Source organism: Pelophylax lessonae (assembly GCF_965119305.1).
Source record: "Pelophylax lessonae genome assembly, chromosome: 8".
Classification (NCBI taxonomy): domain Eukaryota; kingdom Metazoa; phylum Chordata; class Amphibia; order Anura; family Ranidae; genus Pelophylax; species Pelophylax lessonae.
The window spans coordinates 168,435,949-168,452,698 of NC_138775.1; the positions used below are offsets into that span (position 1 = coordinate 168,435,949).

General features: G+C 43.2%; 1 protein-coding gene across 1 annotated transcript in view; it reads left to right on the top strand.

Annotated features, from left to right (window-relative positions):
- Positions 1-330: 330 nt before the first annotated feature.
- The window catches only part of ASPM (assembly factor for spindle microtubules), a 147,933-nt gene continuing 131,513 nt past the window's right edge, over positions 331-16,750 (top strand). Inside the window, exons 1-3 of the mRNA XM_082266196.1 lie at positions 331-688; positions 8,913-9,056; positions 15,218-16,607. Coding sequence (XP_082122322.1) covers positions 446-688; positions 8,913-9,056; positions 15,218-16,607 — 1,777 coding nt within the window. The 5' untranslated portion in view covers positions 331-445. The remainder of the gene's footprint in view (positions 689-8,912; positions 9,057-15,217; positions 16,608-16,750) is intronic.

Genomic DNA, 16,750 nt, shown 5'->3' on the forward strand with positions numbered 1-16,750 from the left:
CACACAGAGCCGAGCCGCACACACATTCCAGTGATGAAAGGTCAGTGAGAGCGGGTTCTGGGCCACCCCTGTGACATATAACTATGAGCTCCGTCCGTATACCTCAGGAAGCCAGCTTCACATCCAAACACCGTTACCACGCTCCTGGTTGCTAGCATAACAATGACCCGCCCATACACTGCGTTGCGTTTTAAATAATTCTTCGCACCCCCATTGGTTGTTCTCCCGTACAGCCTATCCGTAACTTTCTGCATTCTGATTAGCTGAACCGCTTTGTTTCCTCCAGTTGCTATTGGCTGGGAGGGAATACAGGGCGTGGAAGTTGTCCAAAGTTGGACCTGTCAGGTTGCGCTGTGAGTTTGAATTGTCGGGGAGGTGATGGTTGCAGAGTGGTGCGATGGTCGCAGCGTGTAGTGTGTAGACGGTGTACGGGACTCGGTGTACCATGATTAGTATTTCTCCTCCGGGGAGGGAAGCGGACACCTCCGGACGGGATGACGCCCCGCTCCTCTCACTCACACATTTCTCCCGGCCGCCCTTTGTCAGCTTCGGATGTGTTGAGCCCGGTGTGGCCCGCAGTGCAGTTCTTGTTCTACAGAACCCTTCATCAGACCCGGTCCGCCTGACTGTACACAAGCTGCCCACACACCGGGGCTTCACCGTGCCGGACACCGACATCTCCATACCGGTGAGTGGGGGTGGGGCAGATTAGCAGACGTCTGTGTACACAGAGGACAGACATACACTTATCAGCCAGACTGACATGAATAGCATTGCTTATATTGCTGCAATGGCACCTGAAAGTCAGTGAGATGCATTGGGCAGCAAGTGAATATGTTGTCCCTGAGTTTTTGTGAGCAGAAAAATGATAAAGGCCCTTTCACTCTTGTGCGACTTGTCACTGCAAAGTCGCACTCCATGATTTCCTATGAGTACTGTTCATATCTGTGCGACTTAAAGTGGAGTTCCAGGTACCTAAAACATACCCCTGGGAGAGTCAGGGCCAGTGCATTTAAGCAACGATCGCCTCTGAACTGTCCCGGGTTTCACTTACCTTTTAGAAGAAATACTTACCTTGAAAATGTCTTGTACAGCGCTGCCATCTTAGGAGTGGGCAGCTGAAGCCGGAGCGTCCTCTTGGGTGACGTCAGAGTCCCAGAATGCCCTGCTCGTCACTTCCGGTGCAGGTGTTGTAAAATTTTGTCGGACCCGTGAAAAAATCGGACCTCGTCACTTCCGGTGGACAGAGCATCACAGAACAGCTGATGGGAGTCGTCCGTGCGCATGCGCAGAAGACATTTTTCGAGGTTTGGCAAAATTATAACAGAGAGCGGACAGCTGATTGAGAGGAGGCGGGGCTGAGGTGCGACGGAGGACACGACCGCGTCATTGAAACATTACAGGGACGGAGGCACATATGCAGAGCTGAATAAAGGAGGCGGGACGGAGGTGTGGCCGTGTAATAAATGCAGAGCTTAAGGCAGGCCATACCTGTTCAATTTTCTGTTAGATTTACCACAAACCACATAATATGACGTCAAAGCTAAACAACACTTTCACTTGTATCTAATTAGGCAGGCCTTTGTACTACATAGTTGAAGGTAGATTTCTAGAAAATTGTAAGAAAATTGTATAGTGTATGGCCAGCCTTAGCAACTCCTTCTGTTTTATTATCTTTAGTAATTATCGTATTATTTCTCCTTAGGATTTCATTACATTTAGTATTTCTTATTTTGTATTATAGAAATACTAAATGTAATGAAATCCTAAGGATAAATAATACGATAATTACTAAAGATAATAAAACAGAAGGTGTCGCTTAAGCCCTGCATTTATTACACGGCCGCACCTCCGTCCCGCCTCCTCTATTCAGCTCTGCAGATGACACGGCGGTGTCTTCCGTCCCACCTCAATTTCGCCTTCTCTGTCAACTGCCCGCTATGTGTTATAATTTTACCAAACCAAGATAATGTCTTGTGCGCATGCGCACTTGAGACTCTCAACAGCTGTTTCATGACGTAGGGTCACCGGAAGTGACGAGGTCCGATTTTTTTTTTTTTTTTTTTTTCATGGGTCCAAGAAAATTTTAGAACACAGGCGTGTCATGTCATCCCTGCACAGCTTCTGGGCATGCCCTGTTCGTCACTTCCCAGAATGCCCTGCTCGTCACTTCCGGTGCAGGCGCGTCATCCCTGCACAGCTTCTGGGCATGCCCTGCTCGTCACTTCCCAGAATGCCCTGCTCGTCACTTCCGGTGCAGGCGCGTCATGTCATCCCTGCACAGCTTCTGGGCATGCCCTGCTCGTCACTTCCCAGAATGCCCTGCTCGTCACTTCCGGTGCAGGCGCGTCATCCCTGCACAGCTTCTGGGCATGCCCTGCTCGTCACTTCCCAGAATGCCCTGCTCGTCACTTCCGGTGCAGGCGCGTCATGTCATCCCTGCACAGCTTCTGGGCATGCCCTGCTCGTCACTTCCCAGAATGCCCTGCTAGTCACTTCCGGTGCAGGCGCGTCATGTCATCCCTGCACAGCTTCTGGGCATGCCCTGCTCGTCACTTCCGGTGCAGGCGCGTCATCCCTGCACAGCTTCTGGGCATGCCCTGCTCGTCACTTCTGGTGCAGGCGTGTCATCCCTGCACAGCTTCTGGGCATGCCCAGAAGCTGTTCAGCAGGGAATAACGCGCCTGCACCTGAAGTGACGAGCGGGTCCGGTGCAGGCGCATTGACTCCTGGGAGCGATGACGCTCCTCTCCCAGGAGTCAATGCAAGGAGGAAGTGACGGCGGGGGCCGCGGCTGCAGGAGGAAGGAAGGTAAGTATATTTTCATTAAAAACAAGGTAAGTGAAACAAAAAAAAAATGTTTAATTATCCAATTATTTTTCAGGTTTGTGTAAGCTAGCAGACGGTGAAAAGTTTTTTTTTTTTTTTTTTTTTTTTTTTTTTTTGGGTGGAGATCCGCTTTAAACCAGTTCTGGACCAGAAGGATTTGCCCCCTTAATGACTAGGCCATTTTTTTGTAATTTGGCACTGCGTTAGTTTAACAGGAAATTGCGCAGTCGTGCGATACTCTACCCAAATAAAATTGATGTCCTTTTTTTCCCCACAAATAGAGCTTTCTTTTGGTGCCATTTGATCACCTCTGCAATGTTTATTTTTTTGTGCTATAAACGAAAAAAGAGACAACATTTTTCACATTCTGCTATACAACATCCCCCCCCCCCCCCCCCCCAAAATGTAAAAATCTAATTTTTCATCCTTTTAGGCCAGTTTGTCTTCTGCTACATGTTTTTGGCAATAAAAAATGGCAATAAGCGTATTTTATCACGTCTACAAACTAGGGGAAAGATTTGTCATTTTTATTTAAAGCGGAGCTCCACCCAAAATTGGAACTTCCGCTTTAGGTAGTCATAACCCCCTGACATGCAGCATTTGGCATGTCGTTTTTTTTGGGGGGGGGGAGCGGGTACCTAGTTTTGACAGGTGCCCGCTCCCACTTCCGCTCGGAGCGCCGCGGCGCCCTGAGCGGAAGTTCTTCTCTCCCCCCTCCCTCCCTGCAATCTTCTTGGACATGTCGGAGGTCCCAGAAGGATGCCGGCCAATCAAGACGCGCAGCGCAACTTGCACATGCGCAGCGCGTACCCAGCTGTGAAGCCACAAGCTGTCCCAGCCGTGTGCCCACACCAGCGATGCCGCCGAGGCTTCGGGGAGCAGCATCCCTGGACTGTGGGACAGGTGAGTGTGTGTTTATTAAAAGTCAGCAGCTACACTTTTTGTAGCTGCTGACTTTTAATAAACACAGAAAAGGCTGGAACTCCGCTTTAATTTTTTTTACTAGTAATGGTGGCGATAAGCGATTTTTAGCAGGACTGCGGCAGACAGATCAGACCCCTTACTGACATTTTTTACACTTTTGGGGGGGACCAGTGACATTACCACAGTAATTAGTGCTAAAAATATGCACTGTTACTGTACTAATGACACTGGCAGTTAAGGTGTTAACCTAGGGGTGATAAAAGGGTTAAATGTGAGCATAGGGGGTGCTTTCTAACTGTATGGGGATGGGCTTGTGAAATGACCATAGAGATCTATGATCCTATATAGAAGGATTACAGGCGCTCTGTGATCATTTCAGAAAGAACAACGGTCAGCTGTCTTTACAACAGCAGACCGTCGTTCTCTCTCAGCAGGGAGCGGTCACGGGTGCCCGGCGGCAGTCGAGCCGCTGGTCCTGTGGATTGGCATCCCTGCTGCCGAGTGGGCGCGAGAGCGTGCCACCGGCGGCGCTTGCCCCCCAGGAGCATTACCGCGAGCCGACCTACCCCCTACATCAATTTGCGTAGCGGGGCAAGCATACCGCAGTTAAACTGTGGTGGGCGGTCGGCAAGTGGTTAAAGTAGTTACTGCACTACTTTAGTCCGACTTTGATGCATTTTGAGGTCCATAGACCTCAAGATTACACAGGCATTGCTTCAAGTCTAGTCAAAATCGCGTGAATCTTAGGTCGCACAAGTGTGAAAGGGGCCGAAGTGTAAGGATTTGACTAGACCACTGATGCCTGGGACACACCTTACACTTCTTTTTTTTTTTTTTTTTTCAGCCTAACGGGTTGAAAGAGGAAGTACAGTGCCTTGCGAAAGTATTCGGCCCCCTTGAACTTTGCGAACTTTTGCCACATTTCAGGCTTCAAACATAAAGATATAAAACTGTAATTTTTTGTGAAGAATCAACAACAAGTGGGACACAATCATGAAGTGGAACGAAATTTATTGGATATTTCAAACTTTGTTAACAAAAAAAAAACTGAAAAATTGGGCGTGCAAAATTATTTAGCCCCTTTACTTTCAGTGCAGCAAACTCTCTCCAGAAGTTCAGTGAGGATCTCTGAATGATCCAATGTTGACCTAAATGACTAATGATGATAAATAGAATCAACCTGTGTGTAGTCAAGTCTCTGTATAAATGCACCTGCACTGTGATAGTCTCAGAGGTCCGTTTAAAGCACAGAGGGCATCATGAAGAACAAGGAACACACCAGGCAGGTCCGAGATACTGTTGTGGAGAAGTTTAAAGCCGGATTTGGATACAAAAAGATTTCCCAAGCTTTAAACATCCCAAGGAGCACTGTGCAAGCGATAAATATTGAAATGGAAGGAGTATCAGACCACTGCAAATCTACGAAGACCTGGCCGTCCCTCTAAACTTTCAGCTCATACAAGGAGAAGACTGATCAGAAATGCAGCCAAGAGGCCCATGATCACTCTGGATGAACTGCAGAGATCTACAGCTGAGGTGGGAGACTGTCCATAGGACAACAATCAGTCGTATACTGCACAAATCTGGCCTTTATGGAAGAGTGGCAAGAAGAAAGCCATTTCTTAAAGATATCCATAAAAAGTGTAGTTTAAAGTTTGCCACAAGCCACCTGGGAGACACACCAAACATGTGGAAGAAGGTGCTCTGGTCAGATGAAACCAAAATCAAACTTTTAGGCCCCGTTCACATTGGGGCGATCCGACTTCCCGGGGCGACCTCCGAGGTCGTGGTGCGAGCAGCGCGCCGCGACCTCGGAGCGGCCGGCACGGACTTCATAACATTGAAGTCTATGACGGTCGCTCCGGGTCGCCCCAAAGAAGCTCTGGACCCTTTTTCTAAGTCGGAGCGACTTGTGTCGCTCCTATTAGAACGGGTCCGCAGCTTCCCTATGGAAGGCAACCTGTGAGGCGACCAGGTCGCCTCACAGGTCACACCAGTGTGAACGGGGACTTAGGCAACAATGCAAAACGTTATGTTTGGCGTAAAAGCAACACAGCTCATCACCCTGAACACACCATCCCCACTGTCAAACATGGTGGTGGCAGCATCATGGTTTGGGCCTGCTTTTCTTTAGCAGGGACAGGGAAGATGGTTAAAATTGATGGGAAGATGGATGGAGCCAAATACAGGACCATTCAGGAAAAAAAATGTATGGAGTCTGCAAAAGACCTGAGACTGGGACGGAGATTTGTCTTCCAACAAAACAATGATCCAAAACATAAAGCAAAATCTACAATGGAATGGTTCACAAATAAACATATCCAGGTTTTAGAATGGCCAAATCAAAGTCCAGACCTGAATCCAATCGAGAATTTGTGGAAAGAACTAAAAACTGCTGTTCACAAACACTCTCCATCCAACCTCACTGAGCTTGAGCTGTTTTGCAAGGAGGAGTGGACAAAAATTTCAGTCTCTCGATGTGCAAAACTGATGGAGACATACCCCAAGCGACTTACAGCTGTAATCGCAGCAAAAGGTGGCGCTACAAAGTATTAACTTAAGGGGGCTGAATAATTTTGCATGCCCAATTTTCCGTTTTTTTTATTTGTTAAAAAAGTTTGAAATATCCATAAATTTCGTTTCACTTCATGATTGTGTCCCACTTGTTGATTCCTCACAAAAAATTACAGTTTTATATCTTTGTTTGAAGCCTGAAATGTGGCAAAAGGTCGCAAAGTTCAAGGGGGCCGAATACTTTCGTAAGGCACTGTATAATGTGGAGATCAGTGTTTCTTGGTGCCTAAATAATGCAGATGTCAGGCACAGCGGCATCCTATATACTCATGCTATTGGCCCGTTCACACAGCTGCTTTTTGGTTTGTAGTGTTTAGCTGCGTAAAGTGGAAAGAAAATTCTGCATCTGTGGCCTGATTTTACGCTGTATACAAGTTAATGTTTACACGCATGCAACATAACTGGATCACATGCACCTCCTGCCAGGGCCAAGATGTAAACAATAAATGTGTAGTCAGTGGAAGTGGCACATAAGGACCTCAATCTTTGATCATGACTGAAGGCCAAGGTCACCGCTACCTGAATGAGCCATTCAGGGTGAGACGTAAATGAGGTGCATGTGAGGAATGTAGTACACGTCTCAAAACATATGGACATAATTGCTTGTATGAGTTGAAATGCAGGTCCACTTTTTACTGTGTAAATTGTATCTACATGTGTGGGCATAGTGGCATTGGGTGCCGTATCAGCACAGACATGCCGGGTGGCTATTGATACTGATAGACTTGTCCTAAGAGCTGGAATGCTAGCTGGAGAACCTGGGGGGAACACTCCACTTGGACATTTCTTAAAGCTGAACTTTGATGAAAACTCAAAACTTCCATTGCTGTAGGACTCTCCCTGCACTACAAAGGATAAATACTAGTTTTTCTCCAGCATACAGTTGAAAAGAAGTTTTATTTTACTTGATCCCTCACTCCAGCAGGCTTCTGCCTCTACGAGCAATTGCCCTCCCCAAAGCCGCATCCTCTGAGGCACCCCATTGGTCATTGGCATGGTGATGTCAACACGTAAAATGCAGAGCCAGCTTTCCTACATTGTATACAATGATTTCCAGGGCCCACCCACAACCTGGAGCATCAGAGAGAAGATAGCCATGCTAGCTGTGGTGGGGGGGGGGGGGATAAGTTCATCAAAACTGCTATAAAGAATAAGTGCACTTTTAAGATGAGCTAGACCTATCCTGTTTGCACCTTTGCACTGATCTTCACCCTCCCCCTCCACAGATGCATACTTCAATCTGATGGCCGCTGTCTCTAGTATTTGTTTACATCCTGTCTGTGCCTGCACGTTACAGCCCCATACACTTCTATAAAGTGGGGTACACACTAGTAGAAAATCTGCCGAAAATTCCCGCCCGAGGTGAAATCGTCAGATAGCTAGTGTGTACACAACCTTCAGAAGCCGATCCCAACCTTTTCAACGAAAAAAAACGGAGGGACAAACACCAAAATTTTTATCGTCCGTCCCCAGACAACCAATTTTCGTTTAATGTGTATGCAGTACGTCCGTGAAAAATCGGATATGAAAGGCCGCGCATGATCTGAAGTTGCTGACGACCCGGAAGTCTAGGAACAAATGTCCCCAAAAAATAAATAAAAATAAATCGGACGAGAAATTTTGTGAACATTTATGCACTCTCTACTAAAAACGGTTATGACCGCTGAGCAAGAGAGGGAAAAATCAAAGGATATTTCGTCCGATTTTCGTCAAGTGTGTACAGCCCTTTAGACTGTCCTCTGCCATCTCCAGTCTTAAACTGACTATACAATTTTCTTCTTCAGTTTACCTTCAACTAAGTAGTGCAAGGGCCTGCCAGCTTGCATGCAAATCGAAAGTGTTTAGGTTTGAACTCATTATTTGGTTTTGGTAAATCTAGAGGAAAATTGTTCAAGACAGTTGTATAATGTATGGCCAGCCTTAGGCTATGGCTTTATTGAAGTCTATAGGACCGTGATGCGCAGGTGCAGCCAGGACAGTGATAGATGTAAACAAGCATCAGCCACATAGCTATAAACCTACAGTGTGAGATTTAAGACATGGCTGCCTCTCATAGCTAGTTTTAGGTGATTTGGAGTGAGATTTGGTGATATCATTACTGTATTGCTCACTGTTCTTCTTGCTGGAGGCTCTAAGATGAGGATGTAAAGGCCTGCCTCTACCAAGATGGCAGCCTCCACACAAAGATCTAGTGTTAAACAGGCATTGTAGGTAATAGAGAAAGATCACCTACAGGGAGACCACATGTAATATTGATGACTAGTCCTTTGTCCTCTGCTTGTGGGTGTTTTTGATACAGCTTCCAGAGTCCAGTTTTCCTTTAAGGACATGGATGACTTGGACCTATAGCAAACTAACTGCAGAGTTTCTCGGTGCTCTAGCCTCTAAGATTTTTGTAAAAAATGCACTGTAACATACATATACAGGTACCCTTTGAGAAAGGTAATTCCTCATTGTGACTTGTGCTATACTGAAATACTTGATAACCCTGCTGTAGATTCATAACCTACATAGTATTTAAACAAACCTATACAGTGATGATCTGTGCTAATTGTTATTTATTTTTTAATCTTTTCATTGTGCAGCCATTAGAGTCTGTTCCTTTAACAATCACATGGACTCCCCTAGAAGAAGGAGGCGTAAGAGAACTTGTCACTTTTATTGTAAATGATGTTGTGAAGCACCAAGCTGTACTTCTGGGGCGTGCAGAGCTGTCATCTAAGAAAAAGGTGGGTATACTCCAGATTTCTTATAACTAATTTCTTTCTAGTCACCTTTTTTATGTCTCTGAAGATGTCATTACATATGCCAGGATAAACATTGTGTAAAGCCCTGACACAGAGCATGCTTAAAGCAGATCTCCATGTTTCCTATTACTTTAAGTAGTTCATTTGGACCAAGCTGGTCCAAACAATTTCCTTCACTAAGTAAAGCAGCCCTAAGCACTGTATGTACTGCATGTAGCTTCTCCTTTATACAGTACACAGTGCTGGGTTCTGGCTGTGAGACATAAGGGCCATACACACTATCAGATTTTCTGAAGACTTTTTTCCCCTTCAGAGTTACCTCTTCTATGTAGTGCAAGGGCCTGCCAGATTGCATACAAATTGAAAGTGTTTAGGTTTGACCTCATATTATATGGTTTTGGTATGTCTAAAGGAAAAAGTCTTCTTCAGAAAATCTTATAGTGTGTATGGCCCATTAGACTTCCAGTCTAAAGGCCCGTACACACGTACCGATCGTCGGCATACAAACGTCGGTGGACGAAGGATCTGCCGATTGTACGCGTGTTAGTATGGTGCCTCCGACAGATGTCTGCGCACAATCCGCGGACAAAAGTCTTTCTTGCAAACATGAAAATATTTGTATGCCGACACCAGAACGGACGATTGTTCGCCTGTCAGTACACAATTCGGCCGACAGACCGCAGATTTGCAAGACTGGGCATGCTCAGAAAATAGAAAACACAGGGAAAGTTAACCATTACATGACATCACTTCTGCAGTCGGCGGACAAAATTCTTGTGCTGTCCTTGTGCTGTCTTTGCACTTTTCAGCAGACACCGACATCCCAGGGAGAAAAGAGGAACATTTGTAAGCCGACCATCGGTACGTGTGTACGGGGCTTCACATATGGAACAATGCAGAGTCTGTCTGAGCGGCACTCATTCATAGGCAGTTTTGTGTTCTGTAATACAAAGCTTCCTCCGGCTGAGTTGGAGATGGTGATGTCATGAGCCTGTCCCTCTGACACTTTCATTTTTAAACATTAGCATTGTAGTTGGAATATAAATAATAGCCATTTTATTTTTTAGCAATCCCAGTATAAGCTCAGTTGAAAAATCTCCTTTTTATGTTGTGAGTGCTTCCTGTCTGCTGGCCATCTCTTCCTACAACTTCCTGAGTTCCCTGCATGCTTTGCAGCTTCTCCTCCGTTAATTATTTTCTATTTCTTAAGACTATATGTCCCATGGTACCTTATTGCCTGCCATCAGTGATTCCTGTACTGACTCCATCTTCTAAAACTCTTCTCATCACACCTGTAGTTCGAAAGGCAGCCACTGTGACATGTGTGACACTGATCAGGGCCAGGGAATATGTGTCGCAGTAATAAAGGGAGGCTAGAAAGAATTAAAATATATTGTTTAGAGCTGCATGATTTATCATTCAAAAAAATCACGATCTTAATTCAGCCATTTCCACGATTCATGTTAAACTAGTGCAGAGCTGTTCTCTGCTCAGAGCTGTCAAAAAAGAGAAAAAAAAGCCAGCCGGCAAAGTTTATCACATTACTCAGCACTAAGATAACAAGAAACATTGTATCATTTGGTTCTTTTAGATCAAAGGGATGTACTTTTGGTCTGCAAATGAGCACAGTTTAACCACTTAAAGACTCAGCCTTCTTCTGACACGTGTTGCTTACAAGTTAAAATCAGTATTTTTTGCTAGAAAATTACTTAGAACCCCCAAATATATATATATATATATATATATATATATTTTATTATTAATTAATATTTATTTTATTTATTTATTTTTTTTTTTTGCAGAGACCCTAGAGATTAAAATGATGGTTGTTGCAATATTTTATGTCACAATTTCTGGCGAAAAAAATACACTTCAAATAATTAATTGGTTAGCCCAATTTGTATGATGTGAAAGATGTGTTTTTTTTACACCAAGAAGTGATCTTTAAGCAAATAAAATTGTGATTCTCATTTTATACTGAATCATGCAGCTCCAATAATGTGGAAATAAATATATGATTTTACACTTTATTAATCATTGTTTTAAAATGTAATTGTACCTAATTTTGCCAAAAACAGGACATATTAGGGATATGTATTGGCCGGGGAGTGGAGCTACTGTATGTGGCAGGGGCACAGGTATTTGACACATGGAAGTGTTTTGAATGCTGGAGATTCTGCCAGAGCATTTGCTTGGCAATAGAGTGAAGATTCAAAGGACAAATATGAATTGTGTGTGTGTGTGTATTTACATCTGCACAATAACTTAAAATGTAAATGGTTGTTCTTATGTTTTTGCCTTCAACTTTTTTAAAGTGTATGTACACTCAAAACTCATTTTCATTTTGGATAGAGTCGGGAATAGTTAAAACCTTACAGCTTAGTTTTTGTTGTATGTTTACTGTTGGGTAAACTGTAGTGGAGATGGAACAGGAAGTAAGGACAAATCTCTACAAAGTAAGGGAAATTTCCTTCTTGGCTGTCACGAAAAAGGTGTCCCCATTGGATGATTTGTCCCTCTCTTCCTCTTTTGGGGATACCTGTGAAAGTTGGATTCCCTATATTTTTCTATTGCATTGACAATAGTCAACAGAATAAAAAAAAGTTGAATCTTCCGGAGGGAGACATGGCACTAAAAGCGTAACAGGTGTTCCAACACTTCCTCTTTCTGTCCAAAGGTTAGTCTGTACATTTACATATACTTTAAACAATAAGTTCACCTTTTAGGAACATGTTGCATGTTTCTAAGGGTTTTTTTTTTTTAGGGTGATCACCTTTGGGAACATGTAGCACGTTTCTACTGCAAAAATATTGGAAAAAAAAAAATTGTATGTTTCTACTGCAGCAGCCTCTTCCCAACCAGCCGCCTCTAGTGACAGAGACAAAAAAAAAAAAAACAGCTGTGCGGGGCTCCACCCACCCGAACACATCATTCTCAGAATTCTGTGAATGAAGAAACCAAAAGTACCAAAAACCTTTGTGGCTGTCAGCTTGAAGCCCTCAATGAATTACCAGGGTGCTGTTGAACGCTCTTGGTAGTTAATTGTTTCCTCCTGTCAGCGTGTAACTGGAGGTAAATATATATTTATAGTGCTCATAAGTTTATATAACCTGGGAGAATTTATGATTTCTTGGCCATTTTTCAGAGAATATGAATAACACAAAAACTGTTTTCACTCGTGGTTAGTGTTTGGCTGAAGCCATTTATTAACAATCAGCTGTGTTTACTCTTTTTAGCGGGACTTGGGGCACCGATAGAGGTAAGTAAAAACGGAGATATCGCTACAGGATGGATATACCAGAGATCGGGTAGACGGAGCTCTCACCACATGCGACCTATCCCATCACGCTCCTGGCCACGCCCCCATGTTTACTCTTTTTAAATCAGACAACAGAAACTACCCAAATGACCCTGATCAAAAGTTTACATACCCCAGTTCTTAATACCATGTATTGCCCCCTTTAACATCAATGACAGCTTGAAATCTTTTGTGGATGAGGCTCTTTATCTTCTCAGATGGTAAAGCTGCCCATTCTTCCTGGCAAAAAGCCTCCAGTTCCTGTAAATTCTTGGGCTGTCTTGCATGAACTGCACGTTTGAGATCTCCCCAGAGTGGCTCAATGATTTTGAGGTCAGGAGACTAAGACGGCCACTCCGGAACCTTCACTTTATTCTGCTGTAGCCAATGACAGGTCGACTTGGCCTTGTGTTTAGGATCATTGTCATTTTGGAATGTCCAAGTACGTCCCATGCGCAGCTTCCGGGCTGATGAATGCAAATTTTACTCCAGTACTTTTTGATAACATACTGCATTCGTCTTGCCATTAATTCTGATCAAATTTCCTGTGCCTTTGTAGCTCACACATCCCCAAAACATCAGCGATCCACCTCCGTGTTTAACAGTAGGAATGGTGTACCTTTCATCATAGGCCTTGTTGACTCCTCTCCAAATCAAGCGTTTATGGTTGTGGCCAAAAAGCTCAATTCTGGTCTCATCACTCCAAATGACTTTGTGCCAGAAGGTTGGAGGCTTGTCTATGCGCTGTTTGGCGTATTGTAAGTGGTATACTTTGTGGCATTTACGTAGTAATGGCTTTCTTCTGGTGACTCGACCATGCAGCCCATCTTTCTTCAAGTGCCTCCTTATTGTGCATCTTGAAACAGCCACACCACATGTTTTCAGAGAGTTCTGTATTTCACCTGAAGTTATCTGTGGGTTTTTCTTTGCATCCCGAACAATTTTCCTGGAAATTGTGGCTGAAATTTTAGTTGGTCTACCTGACCGTGGTTCGGTTTCAACAGAACCCCCTCATTTTCCACTTCTTAATTAGGGTTTGAACACTGCTAATTGGTATTCTCAATTCTTTGGATATCTTTTTATATCCCTTTCCTGTTTTATACAGTTCAACTTCCTTTTCCCGCAGATCCTTTGACATTTCTTTTGCTTTCCCCGTGACTCAGAATCCAGAAACGTCAGTGCAGCACTGGATGAAAGATGCAAGGGTCTGTCAGGAGTCCAGAAACTCATTGACCTTTTATACACACACTAATTACAAGCAAACAGATCACAGGTGAGGATGGTTACCTTTTAATAGCCATTTAAACCCCTTTGTGTCAACTTGTGTGCATGTTATCAGGCCAAAATCACCAGGGTATGTAAACTTTTGATCAGGGTCATTTGGGTAGTTTCTGTTATCATTCTGATTTAAAAAGAATAAACACAGTTGATTGATAATAAAATGGCTTCAGCTCAACATTAACCATGAGTGAAAGAAAAGTTTTTGTTTTATCATTCATATTCTCAGAAAAATGTCCAAGAAAATCATAAATCCTGCCATGGTATGTAAACTTATGAGCACAACTGTATGTATGTGTATAATATATAGTGTGTGTGTGTGTGTGCGCATCTCAAAAAATTTGAATATCATCAAAGTTAATTTATTTCAGTAATTCAATTAAAAAAGTGAAACTCATAATTTTATATAGATGCGTTACACACAGAGTGATATATTTTAGGCATCTCTTTAATTTTGATGATTATGGCTTACAGCTAGCGAAAACCCAAAATTCTGTATCTCAGAAGGCTTTTAATACAGAACTTTTAGCTTACTGAAAAGTATGTCAATGTACAGTGTAGTATGCACTTAATACTTGGTCGGGGCTCCTTTTTACATTAATTACTGCATCAATGCGGCGTGGCATGGAGGCAATCAGCCTGTTGCATTGCTGAGGTCTTATGGAAGCCCTTGCTTTGATAGTGGCCTTTAGCTCATCTGCATTGTTAGGTCTGGCGTCTCATCTTCCTCTTGACAATATCACACAGATTCTCTATCGGGTTTAGGTCTGGCCAATCAAGCACAGTGATACCATGATTATTAAACCAGGTATTGGTACTGGTACTTTTGGCAGTGTGGGCAGGTGCCAAGGTATTGGTACTTTTGGCAGTGTGGGCAGGTACCAAGTCCTTCTGGAAAATGAAATCGGCAGAGGGAAGCATGAAGAGCTCTAGAATTCCCTTGTAGAGGGCTTCAATGACTTTGGACTTGATAAAACACCGTGGACCAACACCAGCAGATAACATGGCTCCCCAAAGCATCACTGAGTAGAGAGGCACAGAATCTAAGTTGCATGAGGTCCACTGCGAAGTTTCTACAGTCAGTGATGGTTTGGGGTCCCATGCCATCTGCTGGTGTTGGTTCACTGTGTTTTTTGAAGTATTCTATGTTTTAACATAAGTATTGAGTGCATACTATTCTGTACATGGGCATACTTTTCAGTAAGCCAACATTTCTGTGTTAACTTTTTTTTTTTTTTCTTTTTTATCGGTCTTCTGTAATATTGCAATTTTCTGATATACTGCATTTTGGGTTTTCACTAGCCGTAAGCCACATTTATCAAAATTAAAAGAAAAAAAATGCTTGAAATGCATCACTCTGTGTATAATGAAATAAATATATATATATATATATATATACACACACACAATATGTGTGTTGTATGTGTGTGTGTGTGTGTGTGTGTATGTATATATACATCCCCCTTTTTTAACAAAAGTGAACTTCTCTTTAATCTATGTTACCATATATACTCTTCATTTGTACTGCACGTGAGGTGACGTTGCATTTTCTTTGACTCTATTGCAGAGAGCTTGTTGGAATGCCATAAAAAAGAAACATTGTACTGTAGGACCTAAGCTTTCTGGACCAAAGAATAAAGATCTTTGTTCTACAGTCATCAAAAATAAAACATTTAATGTAAAGCACAAAAATGGCCAAGGGGTGTCAGGAGTGGCAAAGAACCCTTTACAGGCATGTGAAAATATTTCCAAGCCTAATATCAGAGACTCGCGTGTCAAGAAAGGTAGGCGGAGCACAGAAAATAAAGCTCCTACGCTCTATGTCAGTCCACTTGGTAATGATCTGCAGGCTTTCATCCCAGGATCACTCAAGAGGTCAAAAACCTACTCCGTTTTATGCACGGAGTATGAGACCACAGAAGAACTTAAAGCCACCTCTACAATTCATAGAGATGTTGTTGTTGAGGAACAATGGACTCTTACTGAACACAGGGTGAACAAACTGTCCATGTCGCCAATAAGTCCAGTACATGGTCTTCAGCATAACTATACTTGTACACCAAGTTTGGCAAATGACTTTAAAACCTTATCCCCAACTGAGTTTTATAATGCAGAGCTTGCTGTTAGACACACTGATCATCCATCTGAAAAGTCCACCTCCTTTCAAGAGTCTTTCCATGAATGTTTTACAAAGATGAGCTTAAACACACAGACGCCACCATCAGTGTTGCTCACACCGCTAAGGAAGGTGTTAAGTCCAGATTCATTTGTAAGCAACAGTTATGCTTCAGATGAATATCTTGATGCAGTTAATCATACTCCAGTTTTGTCACCAGATCAGTTTGTGAAAGATAATTTTTTAACACCACCTATTGTGGAAGAAGCGAAGACTAGCCAGTATAGAACAGAGCCTGTCAATGAAATCTTTTCTCTTAGGACCTCTGGTAATCTAGATCCTCCAAAAGCAAGATTGACTTATTGTGTCAAAAAGAAAAAAGCTGGGAACGTGCCATTGCTGTTGACTGATGGCAGTTCTGTGGTCAAAAACACTGAAAAACCAAAAATAAATTCAGCAACAGTTACAAAAGCCAAGTCTTCTGACTGCAGTGAAAATGTGCAGAGGCCCCAGCTAAAGTCCCGTAGAAGGTTGAGGTGTGTGGAACAAGAGGATGAAGAGGATTCCCAGAGTCGTCTGCTTGAGCAATTACCTGTGGTGTGTGCTCCAGACTTGCCTGCCATAGGTGTATCCAGACCCACTAGCTGTTCAGGATCACCTCTGCTGAAAGACACCAAATCTATCTGTGGTCACAAGAGGAGAAGTGCAGAGATTTATAGTGGATCTTCTGGGACATCCAGTGAGTCTTTAAATGTTGTTCAAGCTAAGAGGAGTCACCTGTCAAAATCGGCTACAGTTAAGCGTGTAAACATTCAAGAGCATGAACAGGAAAGCAAAAGGGGTAAGGGTTTCCTCCATTATTTATTAATTTTTTATTTTTTTTGCTATTGCAGTTTTGTTTACAGACCACAATGCAGCTCTGCTCTTCATTAACCACTTAAGCCCCGGAAGATTTTACCCCCTTCCTGACCAGGGCCTATTTTG